Source organism: Symphalangus syndactylus, chromosome 7 (assembly GCF_028878055.3).
Source record: "Symphalangus syndactylus isolate Jambi chromosome 7, NHGRI_mSymSyn1-v2.1_pri, whole genome shotgun sequence".
NCBI classification, from domain to species: domain Eukaryota; kingdom Metazoa; phylum Chordata; class Mammalia; order Primates; family Hylobatidae; genus Symphalangus; species Symphalangus syndactylus.
This window is the reverse complement of record NC_072429.2, coordinates 85,382,245-85,406,737: the sequence shown is the minus strand read 5'-3', so window position 1 is coordinate 85,406,737 and position 24,493 is coordinate 85,382,245. Positions and strand designations below refer to the sequence as shown.

The window sequence follows — 24,493 nt, the reverse complement described above, 5'->3', positions numbered from 1 at the left end:
CATTTATGCAGCCAAAAAACACATGAAAAAATGCTCATCATCACTGGCCATCAGAGAAATGCAAATCAAAACCACAATGAGATACCATCTCACACCAGTTAGAATGGCGATCATTAAAAAGTCAGGAAACAACAGGTGCTGGAGAGGATGTGGAGAAACAGGAAATTTTTACACTGTTGGTGGGTCTGTAAACTATTGTGGAAGTCAGTGTGGTGATTCTTCAGGGATCTAGAACTAGAAATACCATTTGACCCAGCCATCCCATTACTAGGTATATACCCAAAGGACTATAAATCATGCTGCTATAAAGACACATGCACACGTATGTTTATTGCGGCACTATTCACAATAGCAAAGACTTGGAACCAACCCAAATGTCCAACAACGATACACTGGATTAAGAAAATGTGGAACATATACACCATGGAATACTATGCAGCCATAAAAAAATGATGAGTTCATGTCCTTCGTAGGGACATGGATGAAACTGGAAACCATCATTCTCAGTAAACTATCGCAAGGACAAAAAACCAAACACCGCATGTTCTCACTCATAGGTGGGAATTGAACAATGAGAACACATGGACACAGGAAGGGGAACATCACACTCCGGGGACTGTTGTGGGGTGGGGGGAGGGGGAAGGGACAGCATTAGGAGATATACCTAATGCTAAATGACGAGTTAATGGGTGCAGCACACCAACATGGCACATGGATACATATGTAACAAACCTGCACATTGTGCACATGTACCCTAAAACTTAAATAATAATAAAAAAAAGAAACTTAGACTCTGGAGCCACACTTCTGTCCCCAACTCAACCTCTCTGTGCCTCAGATATGCCTCATCTGTAAAACGAAAATAATAATAGCACCTGTCTCATACAATGGGGTGAAACAGCCCAGCAGCAACACTTGGTATTATTATTATCATCTCAACTGTGGAATATTCAAGAGGCCCCTCTAGCATTGTAGTAGGATCTTGGCCCCTCTTGAAGTGTCTTCCATTGATCTCTGATTGTCCCCAAAGCAGTACATCATAAACAAGACTGTCTGCAGAAGTAATTTGCCTTCTTCCTTCTTGTAAGTTCCTCCCTGCTCTGACTCTCCCTTGTCCATAAAAAAAAATTGCCTACAAAAAGTGCTTACAGAAGCCTCATTTCCACCATTACAGTTGATAACCACTACACTGCCCATGCCTCCAATATAAATGGACTCTGGGTTCTCAAGAAAGAAAATTCACATATAGAGTTAGGCACGCCATTCCCTGGGCTTCAGCATAGATTTTGTGCTAGTGTCAGACAGAGCATCTTGCACAGAGCAGATTCTGTTTCTCCTGGTCACCCACAGATGATCACCTTCATTCCGCAGGGCTAGACCAGGAGACTTTCCTACATCTTCTCCCATTTTCCCACTTTTTTCTTTTCCTTCTATTATCATGGAGGAGAGGAGTCAGAAGAGCTTTCTCTTAAACAAAAATCTATTCTCTCCTTATGCATTTGAAAAAAGAAAACTTCTTATGCACCTTCTTAAGCATCTGAACAGAAGCCAAGTTAACAAATACGCTGTGGTACAGTTAGGGGAGGAGAAGTTGACAGACTGTCTACAGTAGTAAGAGTTAGCTTAAAAGCCTGTAAAATATTTTCTTTTGTTATCATGTTAACTCATGATCATTACATCATTGCAAAAGTGCCATTAATATTATCGTTTCCATTTCATAGGAGAGAAAAATGAGGGTAAGCAAGCAAACCCTACCAATCCTGCCGATTAAAGTATTAAAAGTACTTTCTTAGAAGTGTTGAAAAATAACTGACAAACTGTGGGAAATTACAGGGCCAAAGTTGAAGAGAAAATGGGAATCCAGAGAAGTAAACAAGCTCAGAAGATCCTTTTGCCTTGGAGGCATTTATCTAGCCACAAAAACTTGCAATTCCATTTGGATGACTTCTGTAGGGAATCAAGGTATGAACCCCAGGGACGACAGAGGATCATTAGTTAAGCAGGAGCCACAATAAACTGGGATACAATAAGAATTTGCCCTGGGTGTAAGCATGAACCAAAAGTGAAGCTGCTTTTGTCCAGAATTTCAGCTTAGGTTCTAATCACCAGAGTTATCCAAAGACCCTCAAGCTCTCAACTTAGTTTAAGATGATCCAAAACAGAAGTAATGTAAAAACAAATTCCTTCTAAGGAAAAATAACTTTATTCTGTGCTTCAAATTATTCCTTCAAAGTATTGTTCAAATATGATTAACAGCATACAGATAACCAGGAGCAGCACAAAAATAACCAGAAAACTAGATTGCATGGGAAAGATTAGTAGAAAATTTAAGAAACAACATACAAAATCAGACTTACACAGACTTCAGACATGGACTACATGCAAAAAAAGAATTAACAGGGCTGAGTGCTATGAAGCCATCCCCACAAGACTGACAAGAATTGTATGCCAGGTTCTGGACAGAAATATAGATATGATTAAACATTAATCAGGCTGCACTTTGGCTGGCTTCTTAGCTGCTAAAAGTCACTTAACATTAGATTCTGACCAACTGCATCCCCAGTTTGTGCCTATAGATAGAATTTCTGACATTAAGGTCGTAAGACTGTTTAAAAATTGCTTTGCATTCCCGTTGTTCCTATAGACAGGATCTCTGACATTAGAATCATAAGGCTTTGTTTAAGGATTGCTTAAGATGTTTTTCAGACCCTGAATTTCAGCGTCCAGTTTGAAAACTTACACAGACGGATAGAAAACTTACACAGAAGGATCAGCATGAGAATACAGCTTCTTCATCTGCCTGTCCCATGTCTTCATTCTGCATTCTTTGACCAATCAATGGTTTCTGTACTTCCACCCACTCCAAAGTCCTTAAAAATTCTAACCCCAAGTTCCTTGGGGAGATGAATTTATGGTTTCCTCCAATCTCCTCATTTGGTGACCCTACAATTAAACCCGTTTCTCTGCTCCAATCTGGCATCTCAGCATATTGACTTGCTGTGTGCATGGAGTGATGAACCTATTACAGTTACAGCTATTCTCTGAAAGGCCTACTTACAAGGCTAGCTCTTGGCTGGTGTATGGTAACTTGTACTTTGGGAGGATTCCCACCATCTCTCATTGGTAAGAGTAGCTCATTGTGCTTAAACTGTTTGTGCAAACTGTTTGTGTATGGTTTATGCTGAACTCCTGTCCTCCTTCTGAGAGTCTGTATATGTGCCAGGCAGAGGTTGCCCACATGATCACCCCCAATTAAAAAGCCCTGAGCACTGAGTTTCTAAAGAACTTCCCTTGTTAGTAACATTCAACATTCATATGTGTGGTCATGACTCATTGCTATGAGAAGTGTGTCCCATGTTTCTCCACTGGGAGAAAACCCTTGGAACCTTGTTCTTGTTTTCCTCCAGACTACTCATGTACCTGTTCCCCTTTGCTGATTTTGTAGTGTATTCTTTTACTGCAATAAGTCTTAGTCATGAGTATGACTGTATAAAGAATGCCGTGACTCCTTCTAGCAAATCACTGAACCTGGAGGTGGTCTTGGGGACACTCCAACACAGACTATAAAAAAACTACGCTTATAATTATAACATTTAAAAAATACAAAACTGAAGAAATGGAAAAAGGGAAATGTAAAAAGTGACCAACGATATTTGAAAAAAAGAATAATATTAACTTTTAATAATATTAAATTTTAAAATTTAATATTTTAAAATTAAAATTTAATAAAATTAAAAACTAAAATTGCACTTGGTTTAAAAATAGAGAAGACACAGCTGAGATGAGATTTATGAACTGAATGATAGATTATTTAATTGATTTTAAAACTATTTTTATCTCAATATCCTTGAAATTGTATACATTTTATTTTACATCAATGTAATAAGAAAACATTTTGTCTTAGTTTATTTCTCTTAAACTCAGTGGTGTCTTAGATTTGATGAAGTTCAGTAAGTAAGAAGAAATTATCCATTAAACGTAATGGCAAAAATTGCGATTACTTTTGCGCCAAACTAATAGAATGGAGAACAAAGAGACAAAACAAAATGAAAAATAAAGAAGGAAAGTAACTAATCTAGAATTTTTTTTTTTTTTTTTGAGACGGCGTCTCGCTGTGTCGCCCAGGCTAGAGTGCAGTGGCATGATCACGACTCACAGCAACTTCTGCCTCCCGGGTTCAAGCTATTCTCCTGCCTCAGCCTCTCAAGTAGCTGGGACTACAGGCACATGCCACCATGCCGGGCTAATTTTTTTGTATTTTTAGTAGAGACTGGGTTTCACCTTGTTAGCCAGGAGGGTCTCGATCTCCTGACCTCACAATTCCCCTGCCTCGGCCTCCCAATGTGTTGTGATTACAGTCGTGAGCCACTGCGCCCAGCCTAGATTTCTTTTTTTTTTTTTTAATGAGAAGAACCAAAAAAGAAAATAGAACAGAGCAAGAGCAATACTAGAATAGATATGGTTGGAAGTTTTCCAGAAATTATGAAAAACACTGTATGAGTTATCTATTGTTGCATAACAAAACATAGTGACTTAAACAGTGAACAATTTACTATTTTTACAAAGATAAGATCAGAAAACCAGAGGTGACTTAGCTGTGTTGTTCTAGCTCAGAGCCTGTCATCAGGTTTCAGGCAAGATAGTGGCTGGGGCTGCAGTCACCTGAAGCATGACTGGGCTGCAGGATCTGCTTCCTAGGTCACTCGCATGGCTGTTGACAGGAGGTTTCAATTCATCATCACATGGGCCTCTCAAGGGGGCTGCTCACAACATGGCAACAAACTTGCCCAGAGAAAATGATCCAAGAGAGAGCAGGAGTAAGATAAACAGAGGAGCCAAGACCTAATCTCAGAAGTGACTCTGCCATATTCTATTGATTGCCCAAACCAACCCTTGCAAATGTCAGAGGGAAGTGCCTAAAGGTGTGAACTCCAAGAGGCAGGGATCACTGGGAACCATTTGGAGGTTGTCTGTCACAGACACGAAGTCAGAGATTTACAAAGCCCAACAGATCTCAGGATCACCAAATCTAAGGATATGGGAGACTTGAGCAACATGATTAACAAAATTGATCATATATATATAATTGTATTCAACAAACAAACATCTGTTTACATAATGTTCGAACACAGCAAAATTCTTATTTATAAATGCAAGTATGAGTGGTAAAACTACAAAGAAAAGTCAGAAAGGGATTATGATAAAAGTCAGGACAGTGGTCACTCCTGGTGGAACAGTGGGGGAGTAGATGATTGTCTGGAAGGGACAAATAAGAGCAAGTTCTTCTGGGGTGTTTTGACATTTATTTGTTGACCTTGTTAGTGGTTTCATAGATCTTTATACTTATTTGTCAGATTGAAAATTTGTTTTATGCACTTAAATATATTACACACATACATATTACAGCTTACATTAAAGAAGACAAAGAAGATTGAGGCTAAGAAATTATAAATGATTTACAAAGATCAGTGGCATTAACTTATTGAACTAGGACCATAACCTACACACTCTAATTCCCAAACTCTCTCCTGTGCTTTTTCCTAAAGTGAAATCGTTAAATTCTTCCCTCTAAAATCAAACTTTTTCTAGCAATCTCTGCCAGTTATTTTGCACAAAGTAGCCAAGTGGAAAACATGCTTAGCTTCCCCTTGTTTTGCTTGAAGCAATTATTGAAATTCATAGTACAACTAAAGCAATTCACTCTAGGCACCAAGGAGAGGACCGTGTGAAGGCAATTACCTGGCCTTTAATACTGGACTGTCGTCCCTCTCATATATTCATGCCAACTTCCTTCTATTTCCCAGACCTATCTACACTCACAAAGCCAAAGTACCAAATTAAAACAAGATCAAACCAAATAAAAACAAGATCTAATATTCTACCCAACTGAAATACTGATTAAAGTTAGTCTTTTAACTACAAATTAATTCCTAACTTAAAGACATACAAGCAGTTAAGATAATCTGGCAGCACAAAAATCAGACTGAGGAGCAGAAAATTATTAGAGCAGAAGGTGATAATTTTCTATCTTTCTATAAAGCATAACACTACAATGAAATGAAGCAGGCTGCATGAATAAAGCTGTTGGTCTGATTATACTGAATAATTTTTGTCTTTGGTATATATAATATTAAAAATGGCTATATATGGGATTCTAGCTGAGAATTATTATATGGTTAAATTCAAATCCCGGCTCTCTTCCTTTGTCTTTGTAGATGGTTCTTTCTTTTATTATAACTAGAGTTTTAAATTTTCTTTTATTAGGTCATTTGAATAAAAAACAATCATTGTAGAAGTATAATTAATTAATAACTAGTAATCTTATGTCATCTTAAGGTAATCATGCAGGGATGGCAAATCTGGCGACTGAGGCCACAACTCCTCTCCTTCCATACACAGGACAGTTGTCACTGGTCTATCACATCTCAATGTTCTGATCCAGAGTCCCAAGAATCCATCTGTTAGAGTGAGCACAGGAGTGGACACCCACTGAATGACTATCCAAACCATTTCTTAAAGAATATGCAATGCATAATAATGTGTTGAGACACAGAATGCTACTTTGCTAAAATACTACAGTATAAGAATGTAGAGAAAAAAGCAGAAGCTTTGGAGACTTACAGTCCTGGGTATGAATCATGGCTCTGTCATTGGCAAACCTCACCTCCTCTTTAAAAGAGGAATGATTATTGTCATCTCATTGAGTTTTTGTAAAAAAACAAAAAAAAAACAAAAAAAAAACAAAAAAAAACAATCTTTTACAGTTTGGGTACATAGTAAGGGTTCATTAATGATGACTATTACTCTTATTGTTGTGGAAAGAGCACAAGTTTTGAATCAGACAGGCCTAAGTTAAAGTCCTGGCTCTCTTCCTTTGCTGTGATTTTAAATAAGTTATTCGTTCCCTCCTAGTCTGTTTCATCATAGACGAAATAAAGACAATAATAACTGCCTTCACGGGTTGTTTTGTAAGAATCAGTGCTAATATAGAAAAATTGCCTAGACATTTGTCAAACCTTGCCCAATGATAGCTCTTATGTTTCTTTTAATATTGCTGTCATTATTCTTCCCTCTCTTCCTCCTACATATATATAGATACATACATATATATACACACTCACATATATATACACACACATATATATACACACATATATATACACATATATATATATATATATGAATGGAGAAAATATGTGCCAAACTAAAACTATTGATGGGGTGAGGATGAAGGTGGAAAGAGAGTAGAACTTGGAGACCTTTCAGTATCTACAATATATTTCCATATTGTTTGACATTTGTGGCTCTTGGTTTATAGCTAAAATTAAATGCAGTATTATTTACTATGTATAAAGAATTTGTCAAATATTGATTCAACCACAGTAAAATAAAGCTCCAATTGACTGGGATACAGGTATAGTCTTGTAACATCATTTTATAGTTTTCATGTTAGATTTTTTCTCTCTCTAGGGATCTGAATTATACGCATGTTATCTGCTAGGTATTGTTGGCAGCCATTTCTGTCATGTAGATTGAGAAGCAAAATAAAGAAAAATTTACCAGATAAGAATTAGAGAAGACAGAAACCTTTAAGCCACCCAACAGCAAGATAACACTCTCCCTGGGATCCATGAGTCACTCCAATATCCCTTTAATAAATTCCCCTATTTGGTTAATCTAGTTTGAACAGGGATTATCTTACTTGAAATAAAAAGAACCTTAATTAATATGAGAATGGAAAAAGTTTCTAATATGCCCAAAACAGGTTTATCTCCAGTTTGCAAAAATTTTCTGAAAATTTACTCAATCCAGCTAGTCTTCTCTTTTTTTAAGCTGAAACCGTTACAAATTCTATAGCACAGCTTGATGCTATTACTTAGCTACCTCTTTACAAATTACCTTGCCTAGAAGTTCCTATTAAAAAGTGTTTTCAGAAAAAAAAAAGACACCTTTAGGAAAGTAAATATATAAAGTAAATCCTTGAATGGAAATTTTTATACAGGTTACCAAAAAAATTCTATTAAATATTTCCCTTCCCTCCAAAAGACCTTTCTAATTTTGAACATGGTTTGAGCATATGACTTGCTTTGACAAAATGGAATATTAACAAAAGTGCTGTAAAATACGTGAAAAGAACTTGGATACAGAGGCTTGATTTCTTGCTGCACATGATACCCTGAGCCCACCGTGTAAAAGAACCCAAGCCAGCTGGAGAGTGCCAGGCCACATGAAAGAGAATCAGGAAGCCAGATCAAAAGCCTGACAACTACTCGTCTGTAGTAGTGTTGCCCTAAATTGACCAGCTGCCAGTCCCAGCTGACCTGCCTGCTGGCCACGAATGCACAAGAGAACCCAGAGATTAGCCAAGCTGGTCCACAGAATTGTTAGATAAATTAAATGATTGTGCTTTTGAGATACTAAGTGTTAAGGTGATTTTTTTAAATAAAGCAATAAATAACCAACTCAGAAATTTAAGCTGTTTCCCTTAATTTGACCAGACAGAAAACAAAGGAAATTTACTCCACAAAAAAAAAAATTCTGGAGGATAAACTAAGATTTATACAAATTCAGTTCAGTCTCTTACAATTTATAGTCATCTTTCTCTTGCCTGCAATGCTCCCCTCAATAGACCCATACAACTGAGTTTCTGTCTACTTCCCTTGCCAATATGAAACTTCCACCCAAGTTTCTACTCAGTGCTCAAGAATCAGCTCCTGGAAGCCTTCTGAAAACACCATGCAACAAATAAATAACTTGTGCCATATTTTGTGCTAGCCATGTGCAGTATACATACCTCCCTTATAGTTGTAATATAATTATGTACCTATACCTACTCTTTCACTCCCCACCTCCACTGGGATGTGAACTTCTCAAGTTCAGGGCTCTATCTGATTAATCCAGACACAGATTAATGTCTAGCAGTAGAAAGCAATTAAAATAAATACTTTAGTGCTCACAGTACTTTATTGAATTGTAATTAATATGCAATAAAATGCATAAATCTTAAATGTAGACTTCAGTATTTTGACATATATAATACACCCATTTTATCATCACTCAGATCAAGATATAAAACATTTCCACCACCCCAGAAAGTTCATTCTTGCTTCTTTCTGCTCAATGTTCCCCCCATAGCCTCAACTCCACTCCGTCATGTAAACGCAACCTGTATTCTCATTTTTATCAGCAAAGATGAGCTTTATCTATTCTTTTACTTCATATAAATGAAATCATTAAGAATATATTATTTTGTGTCTGGCTTCTCTCTCACAACAAAATGTCTTAAAGATGTTTTCCTGTTGTTGCATGTATCAGTTGTCTGTTCCTTTTGATTGTTTCAAGATATTTCTTTGTATAAACAGACCACAATTTTAACTATTTTCATGATGATGAACATTTGTATTATTTCCATTTTGGAACTAATTATTTACAAAATCTGCTCTGAACATTACCATACAAGTATTTATGTGGACCTAAGCATTCATTTCTCTTGGGTGTGTTTCTAGGAGTAGAATTGCTAAGCAACAGAATAGACACGTGTTTTACTGTATTAGAAACTGCCAGTCTCCAAAAGTGGCTGTAAGATTTACATTCCCATTTGTATAGCAATTCTGGTGGGTAGTTAGTGATATCTCATGGTTTCAATATGTGTTTGTAGAATAAGCTTGAGCTCCTCTATAATAAATACTAAGCAAATGCTTGATGAAAATGATTTTAAAATAATATCCTGAGGTATCACAACAACAAAGTTTAACAAGAAAACCTTGTTAATCAGTTAGTTATCTACATGCAAATGGACCAGAATAACCTATTTTTAGTGTTCCTGCTATAAGGTGTTCAATATGTGCTAATTTTTCTTTTTAACCTATTATTCATAATTATGATTAAAATTCTATTATCAAGCATTTTCAAAGTTGTAGATCAATATCACAAACATAGCATTTGATTAAGTATCAAGAGATTTAATTACAGAAGGGGTATACTATAAAGGAGACATGCCTATCTCCTTTATGCAGGGGAAAAGACTACAATTTATATAAGTTGTGAGTCGCCAAAATTTACAGTTAATCAATGCTTAAACTGGCTCTTTAGGAAACATTCTCTAATATCAAGTCCTCTATTTTCCCTGCTAGGTCAAGTTTCTCCTTCTAGTGACTCATAAAGTTCTATAAAGTTGAAATTATGTTTCAACTTTAATCCAAATAAAAAAATAGTAAGTATTAAAATGCTAAGAAGAGAAAGTGAGCTCATTGTTATCGATTTCCATAATAATATAAACAAGTTTCCTTCTGGGACACTGTCTAGAGACCAAGGGATGAATGAGTTGATAGTCATAAACCCTTTAGTTACAAGTATCCTGTAAAATCACAAATAGACATAACAGAAACTTTGCATCAATTGAATTACATAATTGGTTATACCCTACAAAAAGTATGAGGTGAATAAATTAGAAAATATCTTGTAAATTAATTGCAGTAATTGAGCTCAAGTATTATATAAAGGCCTCACAAGAAGAGTCACTTAAAAATTTGTTATAAAGGTTTACTATAACCATCAAAATTCTCTGCATTTATCTCCTTATGTAGGTTTAGTCTACAACCAATAGGAAAAGTGTCAATCATTTTAGAATTATACATAGTTTCAAATGCAGGCTATTTTCACTGAATATTCAGATTAAAGTATGCTTCAGGTTAAAACACATTTGCAAATATTAGGTATAATTAAGTAACTAATTTGGATGCTTTTAAACTACTTTTCATTAATATACTTATTTATTTAACTGGACATATCATTTGCCTACATAGTAAAAGGCACTGACTGCAAGGACTGAAAATGGATGGATGATATTCCCTCCACCTCGATGCTTATATTGTTCATCAGCATGCCTATACCCTCCACTAAACTGTGAGCTCTTGAAAAACAGGGTGTCTCCATGGAATACTATGCAGCCATAAAAAAGAATGAGTTCATTTCCTTTGTAGGGACATGGATGAAGCTGGAAACCATCATCCTCTGCAAACTAACACAAGAACAGAAAACCAAACACCACATGTTCTCACTCATAAGCGGGAGTTGAACAATGACAACACATGGACACAGGGAGGGAAACATCACACACTGGGGTCTGTTGTGGGGGTGGGGGGAAAGGGGAGGGAGAGCATTAGGACAAATACCTAATGCATGCAGGGCTTAAAACCTAGATGAAGGGTTGATAGGTGCAGCAAACCACCATGGCACATGTATACCTATGTAACAAACCTGCACGTTCTGCACATGTATCCTGGAACTTAAAGTAAAATTAAAAAAAAAAAGAAAAGAAAAGTATTACCCAACATAATCAATTTGGAGAAGTAAAGAAAAAGTGAATTTGTAAATTTCTGTACATAATTCTGATTTCTCCCTGTATTTACAGAAAGCCCACGAGAAAAGTTATTATAAATTCCATTATATTTTAAAATTTAAAAAAGAAAAACAGGGTGTCTCAATTTTTATATCTCTGATGCTCAATAGATAGGTTTTCAAAAGCAATAGAGCTTTGACATTAGAGTTCCAGCTTTGCTGTTTATTCACTGTGTAACTTTGGGCAAATTACTTAATTCCTTTAAGTTTTAATTTTTATATCTGAATATTGAGGGTAATAAAATCTGAGAAGGTATTAAGTGAAATAACATATGTAATGTGTCTGGCCTTCAATATAATTGATGATTATGTTTATTGAATCATTTAATACTGAATAAATGCCTCCATAAATCAACAAAAAGACACAAGAATAATATGTGGCAATACATAATAAATGTCACAGGAGTAACAGAAGCAATGTTTGGAAACTTATTGACCTCCAAACTAAACTGTAGGTATTAGAGAGCCAGTATGGGACCTACCTGAGACTATTTCAAAAACATAATTCACCTTTTTAGAAATATTAATTTGACACAATATATAAAATAGATGATGTCATCCTATAGAAAGAAAGGCTGGTACTTTTTTAAACTGTCGTGAAAGACAGGAAAAGACAGAGGATCCATTCCAGATTGAAAGACACTGAAGAGGCATGGCAGGCGAATAAAATAGAGTCAGTACTCTATTTTATTTGAGATACAATACTTCTAGATCCATGGGTTCTGTATCCACAGATTCAACCAACCACGGATCGAAAATATTCTAAAAGATAAAAATAAAAAATAACAATACAAAAATAAAAATAATACATTTTAAAATGCAGCATGACAACTACTTACGTATCATTTACATTGTATTGGGTATTATAAGTATTCTAAAGATGATTTAAAGTATATGGAAGAATGTACATAGGTTATATGCAAATAATACAGCATTTTATATAAGAAGCTTGAAAATTCATGATTTTAGTATCTGCAGGGGTCCTGGAACCAGTCCCCTGTGGATACCAAGGAACAGAAGAACTTATCTTATATTGGATCCTAGATCAGAAAGGAAAAGGGAACATTTTTGAGACAGTTGGCAAGATCTAAACAAAGTCTGTGGATTGCATGGTAGTGTTATATCAATGTTGATTTCCTGACTTGGGGGTTGAATGATGATTATATCACACTGGAATACTTGAGAGTGATGGGACATCATGTTTGCAACCTGCTCTCAGATGGTTCAGGAAAAGATTGATGATAATTGCTATACAAAAAGAGAGTGAGAGGGAGTACACAAATACAGTAAAATGTAAAATGTTATCAAACTAGAAAATCCTGATGAAGCAGATACTGATTTCTTTGTAGTGTTCTTGCAACTTTCTTGTAAATTTCAAAGGATAGTCATACTTCATTTTATTGTGCTTCACAGATATCGTGTATAAATTGAAGATGTGTTGAGCAAGTCTATGGGCACTGTTTTTCCAACAGCATGTGTTAATTTTGTGTCTCTGTGTCACATTTTGGTAAGTCAGTATTTCAAACTTTCATTACTATTATATTTATGATGGTAATCATGATAAGTGATCTTTGATGTAACTAATGTAATTATTTTGGGCTGCCACAAACTATGCCCATATAAGACGGCGAACTTAATTGATAAAGGTATGTATTCTGACTGCTCCACCAACCTGCCATTTCCCACCTCTCTCCCTTTCCTCACGCCTCCCTATTCCCTGAGATGAACAATATTGGTGAATTAATAACCCTGTGATGGCCTCTAAGTATTCAAGTGAATGCAAAGTCACATGTCTCTCACTTAAAATCAAAAGCTAGACATGATTAAGCTCTGTAAGGAAGGCATATAAAAAGCCAAGAAAGGAGGAAATCTAGGCCTCTTACATCAGTTTGCCAAGCTCTGAATGCAAAAGAAAAATTATGGAAGGAAATTAAAAGTGCACTCTATCAACACACAGATGATAAGAAAGCAAAACAGCCTTACTCCTGATATGAAAAAAGTTTCAGTGGTCTGAATACGTCAAACCAGTCCCAGCATTCCCTTAAACCAAACTCTAGTACAGATTAAAGCCCTAACTCTCCTCAATGCGATGAAGGCTGAGAGAGGTGAAGAAGCTGCAGAAGAAAAGTTTGAAGCTAGCAGAACTTGGTTCATGTGGTTTAAGGAAAAAAAGCCATCTCCATACCATAAAAATGCAAGGTTTAGCCACAACTGCTGATGTAGAAGCTGCATCATGTTATCCAGAAGATCTAGCCGAGATCACTGATGAAACTGGCCACACTAAACAACAGATTTTCAGTGGTGACAAAACAGCCTTCTATTGGAAGAAGATGCCATCTAGGACTTCCATAGATAAAGAGAGAAATCAATGCCTGGCTTCAAAGTTTCAAAAAACAGACCGACTCTTGTTAAGGGCCAATACTGCTGCTAACTTTATGTTGAGGCCAGTGCTCATTCACCACTCCAAAAATCCTAGGGCCCTTAAGAATTATGTTAAATCTACTCTGCCTGTGATCTACAAATGGAACAACAAAGCCTTGATGACAGCACATCTGTTTACAGCATGGTTTCCTGAATATTTGAAGCCTACATTGAGACCTACTGACCACACACACACACAAAAAGAGATCTTTTTCAAAATATTACTGCTCACTGACAATGCACCTGGTCGCTTAAGAGCTCTGATAGAGCTTTACAAAGACATGAATATTGTTTTCATGCCTCCTAACACAGCAGCCATTCTGCAGTCCATGCATAGATCAAGGAGTAATTTCAGCATTCAGATCTTATTATTTAAGAAATACAGTTATAAGGCTATAGCTGCCATAGATAGTGATTCCTCTGATGGATCTAAGCGAAGTAAATTGGAAATCTTCTGGAAAGGATTCACCATTCTGAATGCCAATAAGAACATGAGAGGTCAAAATATCAACATAATAGGAATTTGAAAGAAGTTGATCCCAGCCCTCACGGGTGACTGAGAAATTCAAGACTCAGTGGAGGAAATAAGAGCAGATGGGGTGGAATTAGCAAGAGAACTAGAATTAGAAGTGGGGCCTGAAGATGTTACTGAATTGCTGCAATCTCATGATAACATTTGAACAGATAAGGAGTTGCTTCTTATAGATGAGAAAATAATAATAATAATGATAATGGTTACTTGAGATGGAAACTATTCCTGGTGAAGATGCTGTGGATATTGTTGAAATGACAACAAAGGGTTAAGAATATGATACAAATTTATTTGATAAAGCAGCAGCAGGGTGTGAAAGGATTGACTCCAATTTTGAAAGAAGTTCTAATATGAAGTAAAATGCTATCAAACAGCATTGCATGCTACAGAAAAACCTTTTGTGGAAGAAAGAGTCAGTTGATGAGGAAAACTCCACTGCTATCTTATTTTAAGAAATTGCCACATCCCCCCAACCTTCAGCAACAGCTGCCCTGGTCAGTCAGCAGCCATCAACATTAAGGCTGCTCTCTACCAGCAAGACTCTAGCAGCAAAAAGATTATGACTTACAGAAGGCTCAGTGAATGCTAACATTTTTTTTTTTATCAACAGTTGTTGTTGTTGTTGTTTTGTTTTGTTTTGTTTTGAGACGGAGTCTCGTTCTGTCGCCCAGGCTGGAGTGCGGTGGCGTGATCTTGGAGTGTGGTGGGGCGATCTCTGCTCACTGCAACCTCCGCCTCCCAGGTTCAAGCGATTCTCCTGCCTCAGCCTCCGGAGTAGCTGGGACTACAGGCGCATGCCACCATGCCCGGCTAATTTTTTGTATTTTTAGTAGAGACGGGGTCAACGAAGTATTTTTTTTAACTAAAATATGTACATTGGTTTTTTAGACGTAATGCCATTGCACACTAACTAGACCACAGTATAGTGTAAACATAACTTTGATATGCACTGGGACTAAAAAATTCATGTGACTCACTTTTTTGCCATGTTTTCCTTATTGTGGTGGTCTGGAACTGAACCTAAAGTATCTCTGAGGTACGCTTGCAATTTTTTTTTTTATTTCTAACAAGTGCATCAGTAGATTCAACCTGAGAGACATTTATACATCAATTTCAGGACTTGCACTCAATGAAACCAGTGACTTCCTCGCCGTTACAGAAAAATATGGACAACGTTGCTCAAACAAGTGCTCTGCTGGATTCCTCATTGCCTCTCAGGGGTGGGCTTCTACCTCTTCCCACACATATGGGCTAGCCATCTGGATTCCATATGCATTTCCCAGGCTTCCTCTGGCCAACCCAGAAGTTATTACAATAGTGCAGCATTCTCTAGGTGTTTAAATATGGTGGTGAAAATGGATATATAGAAGAAGGGATAACGAGCTGAAGTTTTGCAAAGGAAGGATCAAAGAAACAAGTACCAAATTCATACAATAAAGATAAGGGAGAGAATTAAAGGAATGGCCATGTCATGGACAAAAAAGAAAGTCAGAAGAAGCTGCTAGATTGGTAGTAAGGAAGATGAATTTATTTTTAAATGAGTTGATTGTGAAGTGATTACAAGACATTCTGAATTAAATTTCCAGTAGGAACCATAAGGCTGAAACCCAAGGATAAAATAGATTCTGACTTCTAAACAAAGAACTAATAATCACTCTCAAAATCTTTAAATTGCTAAATATTATATTCATCTCTCAAATTTAAGGCACCAATAAAGTTTTACCATTGGTAAATTTGAAATTTCAAATTGTCGAAAAGGAATAACATCTTTGTGTTGGGTCAAGGATTAACATATATTAACATCTATTGGCTTTTATTACTGAGGTAACCAACAGCTATTATTCATAAACCAACAACCACTTTCAATAACAGATGGATGTATTTTTCGTTAGAACTAAGAATATTCTGGTATAGCTCAGAAATTCCCACAACATTAGATTCAGATCACTGATAAATTTAGAATACAGAAAAAAATGCAGTTAAAAGAAGCTTAGCTAGAAAGCTAATTGTATATAGACAATCTTCTTTGCAAATGGCACGATTAATCTCCTTACATAACAGTAGATCATGATGTTCAATTAGCTGAAGTGCTTTCAGTTAGTTCACTAAATGATAAAAAATAAATAAATAAGCAATGATAGTCCATAATTGGAACCAAGTACTGAAACAGGCTAATCAACTTTGTTAAAAAAAATGTAAAAGAATGAGGAAATTTCACAGCTACCCCATCCATGTTCACAGAACAAATTCATCATGACCTGATTACTGTTTATAAAATACTAACATAAGGATTTTTTTCAAAACATTTATTCTATTAGTCACAGACTAAACCAATATAGCATTCATTAGTCACAGATGCCACTAGTTATTAACAATTTCCTGAAGGCATTTTTACCCTTAATATCTGTTACATTCACTGCTCATGAATTTTAATTATAAGTTAAAAGCAATGCAAATATTATAATCAAAGAAACAGCATTTCTACCTATTGAAATACTATATTTAAAATCACCTTGGTTACAGAAATTTTTAAGGTGCATTATCTAGTCATATTATACCTGCAGATAACTGAAAAAAATCTAAATACTCTAAATTTGTCATCACATAAAATCACACTGGCAAATATTTCTAAATAATGCTATACATATTTTATGAGGGAAAACTTCCTCTAAGTATCAGTTGCTATAATTCTACTTCGTAAGATCATTAGTCAATGTCATCAACTCAAGAAAAATAAATATATTCAGAAATGTTCTTTGAATATTTATTTTTTGAATGCAAAGTTAACATTTTCCTAATCCTACAATAATTAAAAGAACATAAAATCAGTGCCATCAGTTTCTTTTGAGACTGATATGGTCTATATAGTATATATAAAGAAAACTGTATATGTTTCATGTTTATTGTTAATATTCAACAGTAGTTTAACAAGTCTTTGTTATGTATCTATTATATTAAGGGCACTGTGCTGCTCACATAAACTGCTATTGTAATACCTTAATTCACTGGATGTTGTTTCTGATGTCTGGACCTTTCAACATCTGCTTGGAATATCTCTGATCTTTCAAAACCTGTCGTGAGCATTAGCTCCTCCACGGAGCTTTACTCCCCATTTTACAGCCCATTCACACAAAGGCAGACTTGGTCACCTGCTCTTCTCTGCTTAGGTGGCATGGCTCACACACTGCCATTATGGAAAGTGTCTTGTGATTGTCTATAAACCTTCCATCTTTCCATCTCAAAAAGTGAGTGTGCGCAGGCAGATGCCATATTTTGGTCATCTCTGCATATTCCACAGCAGCTAGCCGAGCACCTGACACACACTAAGAACACAAATGTTCACTGCTCAATAGAATTATATGCTTTAATATACAGAGTATTTTAAATTTTACTGCTTCAGAAAACACAATTTGTTTTATTCAATTTGGCAAATATTTATTGGGAATTTAACTTACAGCAGGTAATTTTTATCTGTCATCTTATTCATTGGCCTGTGTAATCTAGCTTGTTATTCCAGCTTCCATTTTGCAGACGAGCGCCTAAACCTTGTTCACAGGTAACCAGACATTGCTAGTAACTTTTTTCTCTAAAGTCTTATATTTTTTAAAAAATGCTCATAATTTACTCACCTGTTTTCCTGCCTTATTAAGTATATTCAGCGTAGTTAATTTTTCAGGACTTGGTCAGTGTTCAGGTTTGTTACCAGGTTATTATCTTCTCCTAAAAATACACAGCCCCTAACCTGAGATGGGGGAAGACTTCTAGGAGTTTCCCTTCAATTACTGTTTTAGGTTATCTACTGTAAACCAGCTAATCCCTTTATACTCAGTGGTTGCTCTTCCCTTATTGAAATAATATTCAGACTACTTGAACTTAATTCAGAAAGATCTTGGAAAATTGCCTAAATGTTTCTTTCTAGTAGATACGGGGAAAATATAACCTTAGTTGGTTTTATAACCTTAATTTGTTTCCAATAATTTGCCAGAAAAAAACAAGTTTTCAACCCATGACCCCATCCAGAAGCAGAGGAGACTGTGATTTGAGAATTACCAGAAGAAAGTCCTCCTCCTTCAAAATTTTGCAGACATCCCCCAGTGGGAATATCTGAAATTCCATCATTAAAGATTCCCTCAAAGAAAGATAGCATTTCCCAAACCTGACTCCTATTAAGTGAAAACTTTATTACAGATCCTATCTGAATAATTCATAAGAATAATACTTAAATATGTTCAAACCTGAAACTAGATATAATCTTCATTTGCTTATAATTTTTATAGAACCATAAAGCTAAAACTTATTTGAAAATTTAACATAAAACTTAAAAATCAATAAGATTAAAACAATGTCTATATGATGGCTGATGCTCTGCTGAAAATAAAATTACTAGTCACAACAAGAATATGGAACTGTTTGCTAATGATGATAATCTTTTTGTTTTAGCATAGCTTTATTACCATCTAATTTGTATTTTATATGCTATATTCCTATGTGTCATTTGTATACCATCTGTGGTATCTAAGACACCATTTGTTGTAAAACATACCATTATTTTATGCATGCTTCTCTCAGCCTATCCCAACTTCAGCCAGCAATGGCTACTAATAAAAAACAATGCGGCTATAACATTTGCATTCTTCCAGGGAGATTTTTTCCACTTCTTCTTACATACTGCATCTACCACAGAGAATCTCTTCACTGTTAATCTAGAACTAAGAGATGGTCTATACCATCTTCTTCCTGTTATTTATTCAACAAACATTCATGGAGTACCTAGAATATGTCAAGCACTGAGCTGGGCACAGGAATCTGAAGGTGGCCAAAGCATAGTCTCTGCCTGCAGGAGCTTATGCTCTAATAGAGAAAATAGACCTGGACATGACTGTAAAATGAGAAGTGATAAGGTAGAGATCGCTGTATGGCATAGATACAATTGCAACAAAAAGACAGGATTATAGGTATAGCTGTCCATGGTAGAAGAGAGGACAGGTAGGAGAAGGAAACACCAAGCTTAAGCTAGATAGACAAGAAAGGGAACAGCGTTGCAGGCAGGGGAACAGTACACATGAGCAAAGACATGGGTACAGGCAAGAAAAAGCAGAGGAGTTCAAGCTATTTTAAATTATTGATTATGGCAAGAGCCAAAAGAGAGGTCAGGGTTACAGATTAAACCGGAGTTAGGCAAAGGTCAATGATACAAGGCCGGGAATGTCCTGGTAAGGAGTTTATACATTTATGCCATAGAGAAGGAGGAGTGGCTGAGGGGCTTCAGTTAGACAAACAGTCAGTTATATTGAAGAAAAATTGTTTTTATTCCCATTGTCATACACTACCTTAGCAATATGGCAACTTGGTACAAAAAAAATAAATAAATTGTTATTGGTGAAATTCTAGTAAGCCATTTCACCCAGAATAAGCAACCCTCCTTCTTCCCTTATCTTCTTGCTGATTAGAAGAGCTCCTCTGCAGAAGACCACAAATCACAGAATTTAAAATCAGAAGAAAACAAACATTATTTTTTCCCAACCTAGTTATTTCCAGGTTAAGGCAAGAGATTTACCTTAGTTCACAGAGCTACTGAAGTGAAAAAGAATGATCCAAAATTCATGTCCTTCATTCCAGAATTCTTTCTAGTTGTCCATTTTCCAAACTTTGAGACCTCTGATCTAGACAAAATAAAAGTAGTCATTTATAATTTTAAAGCCCATGTTAATGCCACTCTATTGTCAAAAATCAGGTTGTTGGAGGTATTTTAAATCATTTTAAAGGTGCTTGAATTATTTAATAATATCTCTATCCCATTTATTCTGACCTGTGATAAATCTAAAGGGTTGAATTGTCAAAACAGACTACCCAGAATCACAGATCTTACATAGCACCAAACTTTATTAATGATTCATTGGCTACAAGCTGCCATCAGGAATAAACAAAACATTCATTTTGGGAAAAACCCCAAATCATCAGACACAGCATCCAAACAAAACAGACCATTTTCTCCTGCAGTAGGCACATTTTAGTTTTGCATTTATAAGTAATTTTTGAGCATTGTCTGCAAAAACGTTTCTCACAAAAGGAAGGCAGTTTGGTTTGGGGACATCTTCGTTCCACATTCTCTTACAGAGCTTACATAGCACCTCTCTCTCCATTCTCCAGACAGCCTGCTAAATTCCAGGCTTATTTACAATAAGCAATCTAGACAGACCAGAAATGTCCTGCTAAAAAAATTTCATAAATAGGGACTCCCTGGTATTTTTGCACTGATAAATACTATGAGATTTATAAGAAAGTCTGGTGAGGTCATCTTTTCCTCTGCAGGTCTTAGGAAGGGAAAAAATTAGTCACAGGCTGGCTGTTAACACCTTCCCTTCTTTTGGCTTAGCTTCTATGCTTATATCCGAAGTTCAAAATGTAATCAATTATAGGATTACAGGATTATCTGAAAAGTTCCTAAAATGGCCCTATACATATTTGATAATCTATTCAGAATTATTTCTGAAGCAATAATGGAACCAAAACACCCCCTACCATTTTTTAACAAAAATAAATAGCTTTGTGTTTCCAGGCCATATAAGTCAAATCATGTATTCAATTATGTTATTTATTAGGTAAGTTTATTTTTGATAAAATGGTTGAATCTAAAATTAAAACTTCTAATTTATTTTAAAAATCCATAAGGGAACTGCAATTTTGGTAATATGAAATCTAAATTAAAATGCTTTCTTCATAAATACTTAAAGGCAAATTTTTTCTGTATTAACTGTAATAAACCTATCTTAAAATACATAACTAGTATCTCAAGGAAATTTCCAGATTGCAAAAATACAGAGGGCAAGAAGTATTTGATGGGTTGACTTAGGCTGCCCTGGGTGTGGGTGTGTGCCTTGTTGCATAAAAAGCCTTTATTTTTTGCATAAAGGCTTTTGTTTTAATTTGAAACTGCAGAAGATAAGTTCTCTCATTAAAAACAAAAACAAAAACAGAACCCCTTTAAAAAAAAAACATGCATCTTTGGTGCACTAAAAATCTCATCCAACAGCATAGAACATCAACTTTGTCTGGGCTCTGGGTAGAGGGGGAAAAAAGTTCTCTTTAACAAATCTTAGTCTTGTACCTATGCCTCATACAGGTTTGGGGTCAAAATTTACACACACACACACACACACACACACACACACACACAGGCAGAGTAGAATAAGCAGATTTTTTTTTGTTTAGCCATGTGGAAATCAACCACCAGAAGAACAGAAAAAGAAAGCTTAAAAATAGTGGCCTAACATTGCAGGACCAGAGAAGGGGATTTTGAGGAGCGAATGAGTTGTTTCAAATCACAAGCCCTCATGGATGTTTTATTTTTTTAATCATTTCCATATTACTTTGCATAAAGTTAGATAGATAAAGATAAGTAGGTGGGTAATTAGAAGAAAAAAAAAGAAAGAAACCAATGTGTTGTGTGATCACATTTAAACCATTCAAATCAAATATGAAGCTGTGTTTAATCCTCTACTTCTAAATTATTCACGAGATCATTTTGACTCCCTAAAGTTCATAAACAGAGTGCAAATCACCCAAGCTGAAGTAATTTGCTGCTTTTAAGCCAAAGCCCTGACTAGCTAAGGAGTTGCCTGTAGGAATTAACCAGAACAAAATCCTGATTAAACAACTAATTGGCTTGTGTACTAAAGAAAAGGAAAACAAAGTACATTTCTCTACCTTCGGGCACAGTCATAAATACAGAGGGTTTTCAGAACCACCTCAGAGAAGATGTTTAAATCACTGACAAAAGTCAACAAGGTGAAGCCTATAGGAGAGAACAATGAGAATGAACAAAGTTCTCATCGGAATGAAGAAGGCTGTCATCCAAGTAATCAGTCTCAGCAAACCACAGCACAGGTATGTCCTCTACATTCCTATGCAAGCCTTGATTTTCATCATTTCTTATCTGGTAATAGCATTTAATCACTGCTATGATATATGATTGTTTAGTAGTTTTACCTGGCACCATCTGGTACATGTACTGTGTCGGGCTTATCTTCATCAATTTATATATTCTGTACATATTTGTTCATAAAAAGAATAATAAATGTTTAGGAGACTATACTAGGATTTGGAAAAGCCAAGTAAGACTTCTCGTTGCTGATTTTTGCTTCTACCATCATCCAAAATGAAATCATTTCTCAAATGTTAAATTGGTTACTTGACTGAGTTTCAACAAAGAACATCAAGTATCCTGGTCTTCATAAACCACATGTTAACAACAAATTCTCTAGAGCAATAGGAAACCTATTGGCTCTCAATTGAGAGCGATTTTACCACTCAAGGGACATTTGGCAAATCTGGGGACATTTTCAGTTGTCATAGCTCCAGGGTGGGGATGTTACTGGCATCCAGTGGGTAAAGTCTGCAGATGCTGCTCAACATCCTGTCACTACAGGACAGCCCTCCACAACTTAGAATTATACACTACAAAATTTTAATACTGCCAAGATGGAGGAACTTTAAACAAGTCTTTTCACAAGTTCTAAATATATTTATCTGCAAAATGTATATGATAATTTCTGCTTTGTTATGAGAACTAGAGACAGTAATATATAAAGCACATGGTAGGTACTTTACAAGTGGCCATTATTATTATTAATAAGAATTTGTGTTTCTGTGACAGGTTTAAGTCCAAAGTGATCATTACTAGAGCAATATTTACTTAGAACTATCTAGAGAATAATTTTCATGAATTACTCACTAGAATTATCTAAAAGAGCTACAGAAGATTTTTAGAGCAGTAGTTACTTTCCCGTCTGAAACAGCTGGATGAGAGATGACAAGTACAAGCAGGAGTGCTCCTCAGGGACTAGGGGAGCATGGTCCAGTGGTTCGGGTTTAAATGAGCCTAGAGGATAGACAACCTGAGATTATTTAACATTGGCCGTGGAAAACCTGCCTTCCTTTTCTGATTAATGTTGACTGCTTTGCAGTAGAGAGGAGATGAGGAGGATTGTGTTAGTATTGCTTCGTGAGCGTGCCCTTGACTTCTTTCTAATTCTTATGTCAAAATAAATAATCCCACACTAAAAGTTATTTATATGTTTAAGAACTCATACAATGTCACAAATATTGAGCTGGTACTTCCCTTCAGCTAGTCTTGCTGTGTTTTGCTCTGGGAAAGTCACTACATTCATCTTTAACCCTTGCCTACTTGATTATTTTCCAAGGGAGCACATAAAAATAGCTAATAGCTAATATATTATTCTCTTGGAGAACACTGTAGCTAACAGCAATTACTATGTGCCAAGCAAGGTGCTAAGCCCTTTTCTAGGGCTACTGTATTTAATCCTCACAAGTCACAGGTCCTATTACAATTTGCTCCTTACACATAGCTAGCAAATGGCAGAGCCTGGATTGGAACCAAGTCCTATCTGAATTCAGCACCTGAGAGCTAAATCACTAGGCTATACTGCTCAAAACAGGAGGGATATTAGTTGAGTCAACCCTTTAAGATACTTTACCTGCAGGATAAAGGGAAATTAGAAGGCGAAAAAAGAAGAGAAACTTCTTAAAGAGTTGTCTTTCCTTTCAAAACATGAATATTGGAGAAGTACTTAGATTAGGCACAGGTAGAGCACCCCTTAGGTATATCCCATGCCATTCCAACAGCCATAATTTGTGGATATCAATCACGAAGTCTACTGGCATCACATTAGATTTTTTTTTTTTTTTTTGAGACAGTCTCACTCTGTCGCCCAGGCTGGAGTGCAGTGGTGCAATCTTGACTCACTGCAACCTCTGTGTCCTGGATTCAACAGATTCTCCTGCCTCAGCCTCCCGAGTAGCTGGGATTACAGGCACATGCCACCAAACCCAGCTCATTTTTTTGTATTTTTAGTAGAGACGAGGTTTCACCATGTTGGCCAGGCTGGTCTCAAACTCTCGGCCTCAGGTGTTCCGCCCACCTCGTCCTCACAAAGTGTTGGGATTACACGTGTGAGCCACTGCGCTCAGCCACATTATATCTTAAAAGTCATATTTGGGCAATTATTTGCATCTGTTCTTTCCAAGAACATGTGGGTATGGGAAAAAATAGTTTATCTCCAATTTCAAATACGCTAAATGTCAAAAATGACAGAAAGTTAAAGTCCTGTTTTCTTTCAC

The 24,493-nt window shown here is 36.0% G+C and overlaps 1 protein-coding gene across 1 annotated transcript in view; it reads left to right on the top strand.

Moving 5' to 3' along the window:
* The first annotated feature begins 22,111 nt into the window (after positions 1–22,111).
* Positions 22,112–24,493, top strand: part of CNGB3 (cyclic nucleotide gated channel subunit beta 3) — a 161,091-nt gene continuing 158,709 nt past the window's right edge. The window contains exon 1 of the mRNA XM_055286685.1: positions 22,112–22,240. Coding sequence (XP_055142660.1) covers positions 22,112–22,240 — 129 coding nt within the window. The remainder of the gene's footprint in view (positions 22,241–24,493) is intronic.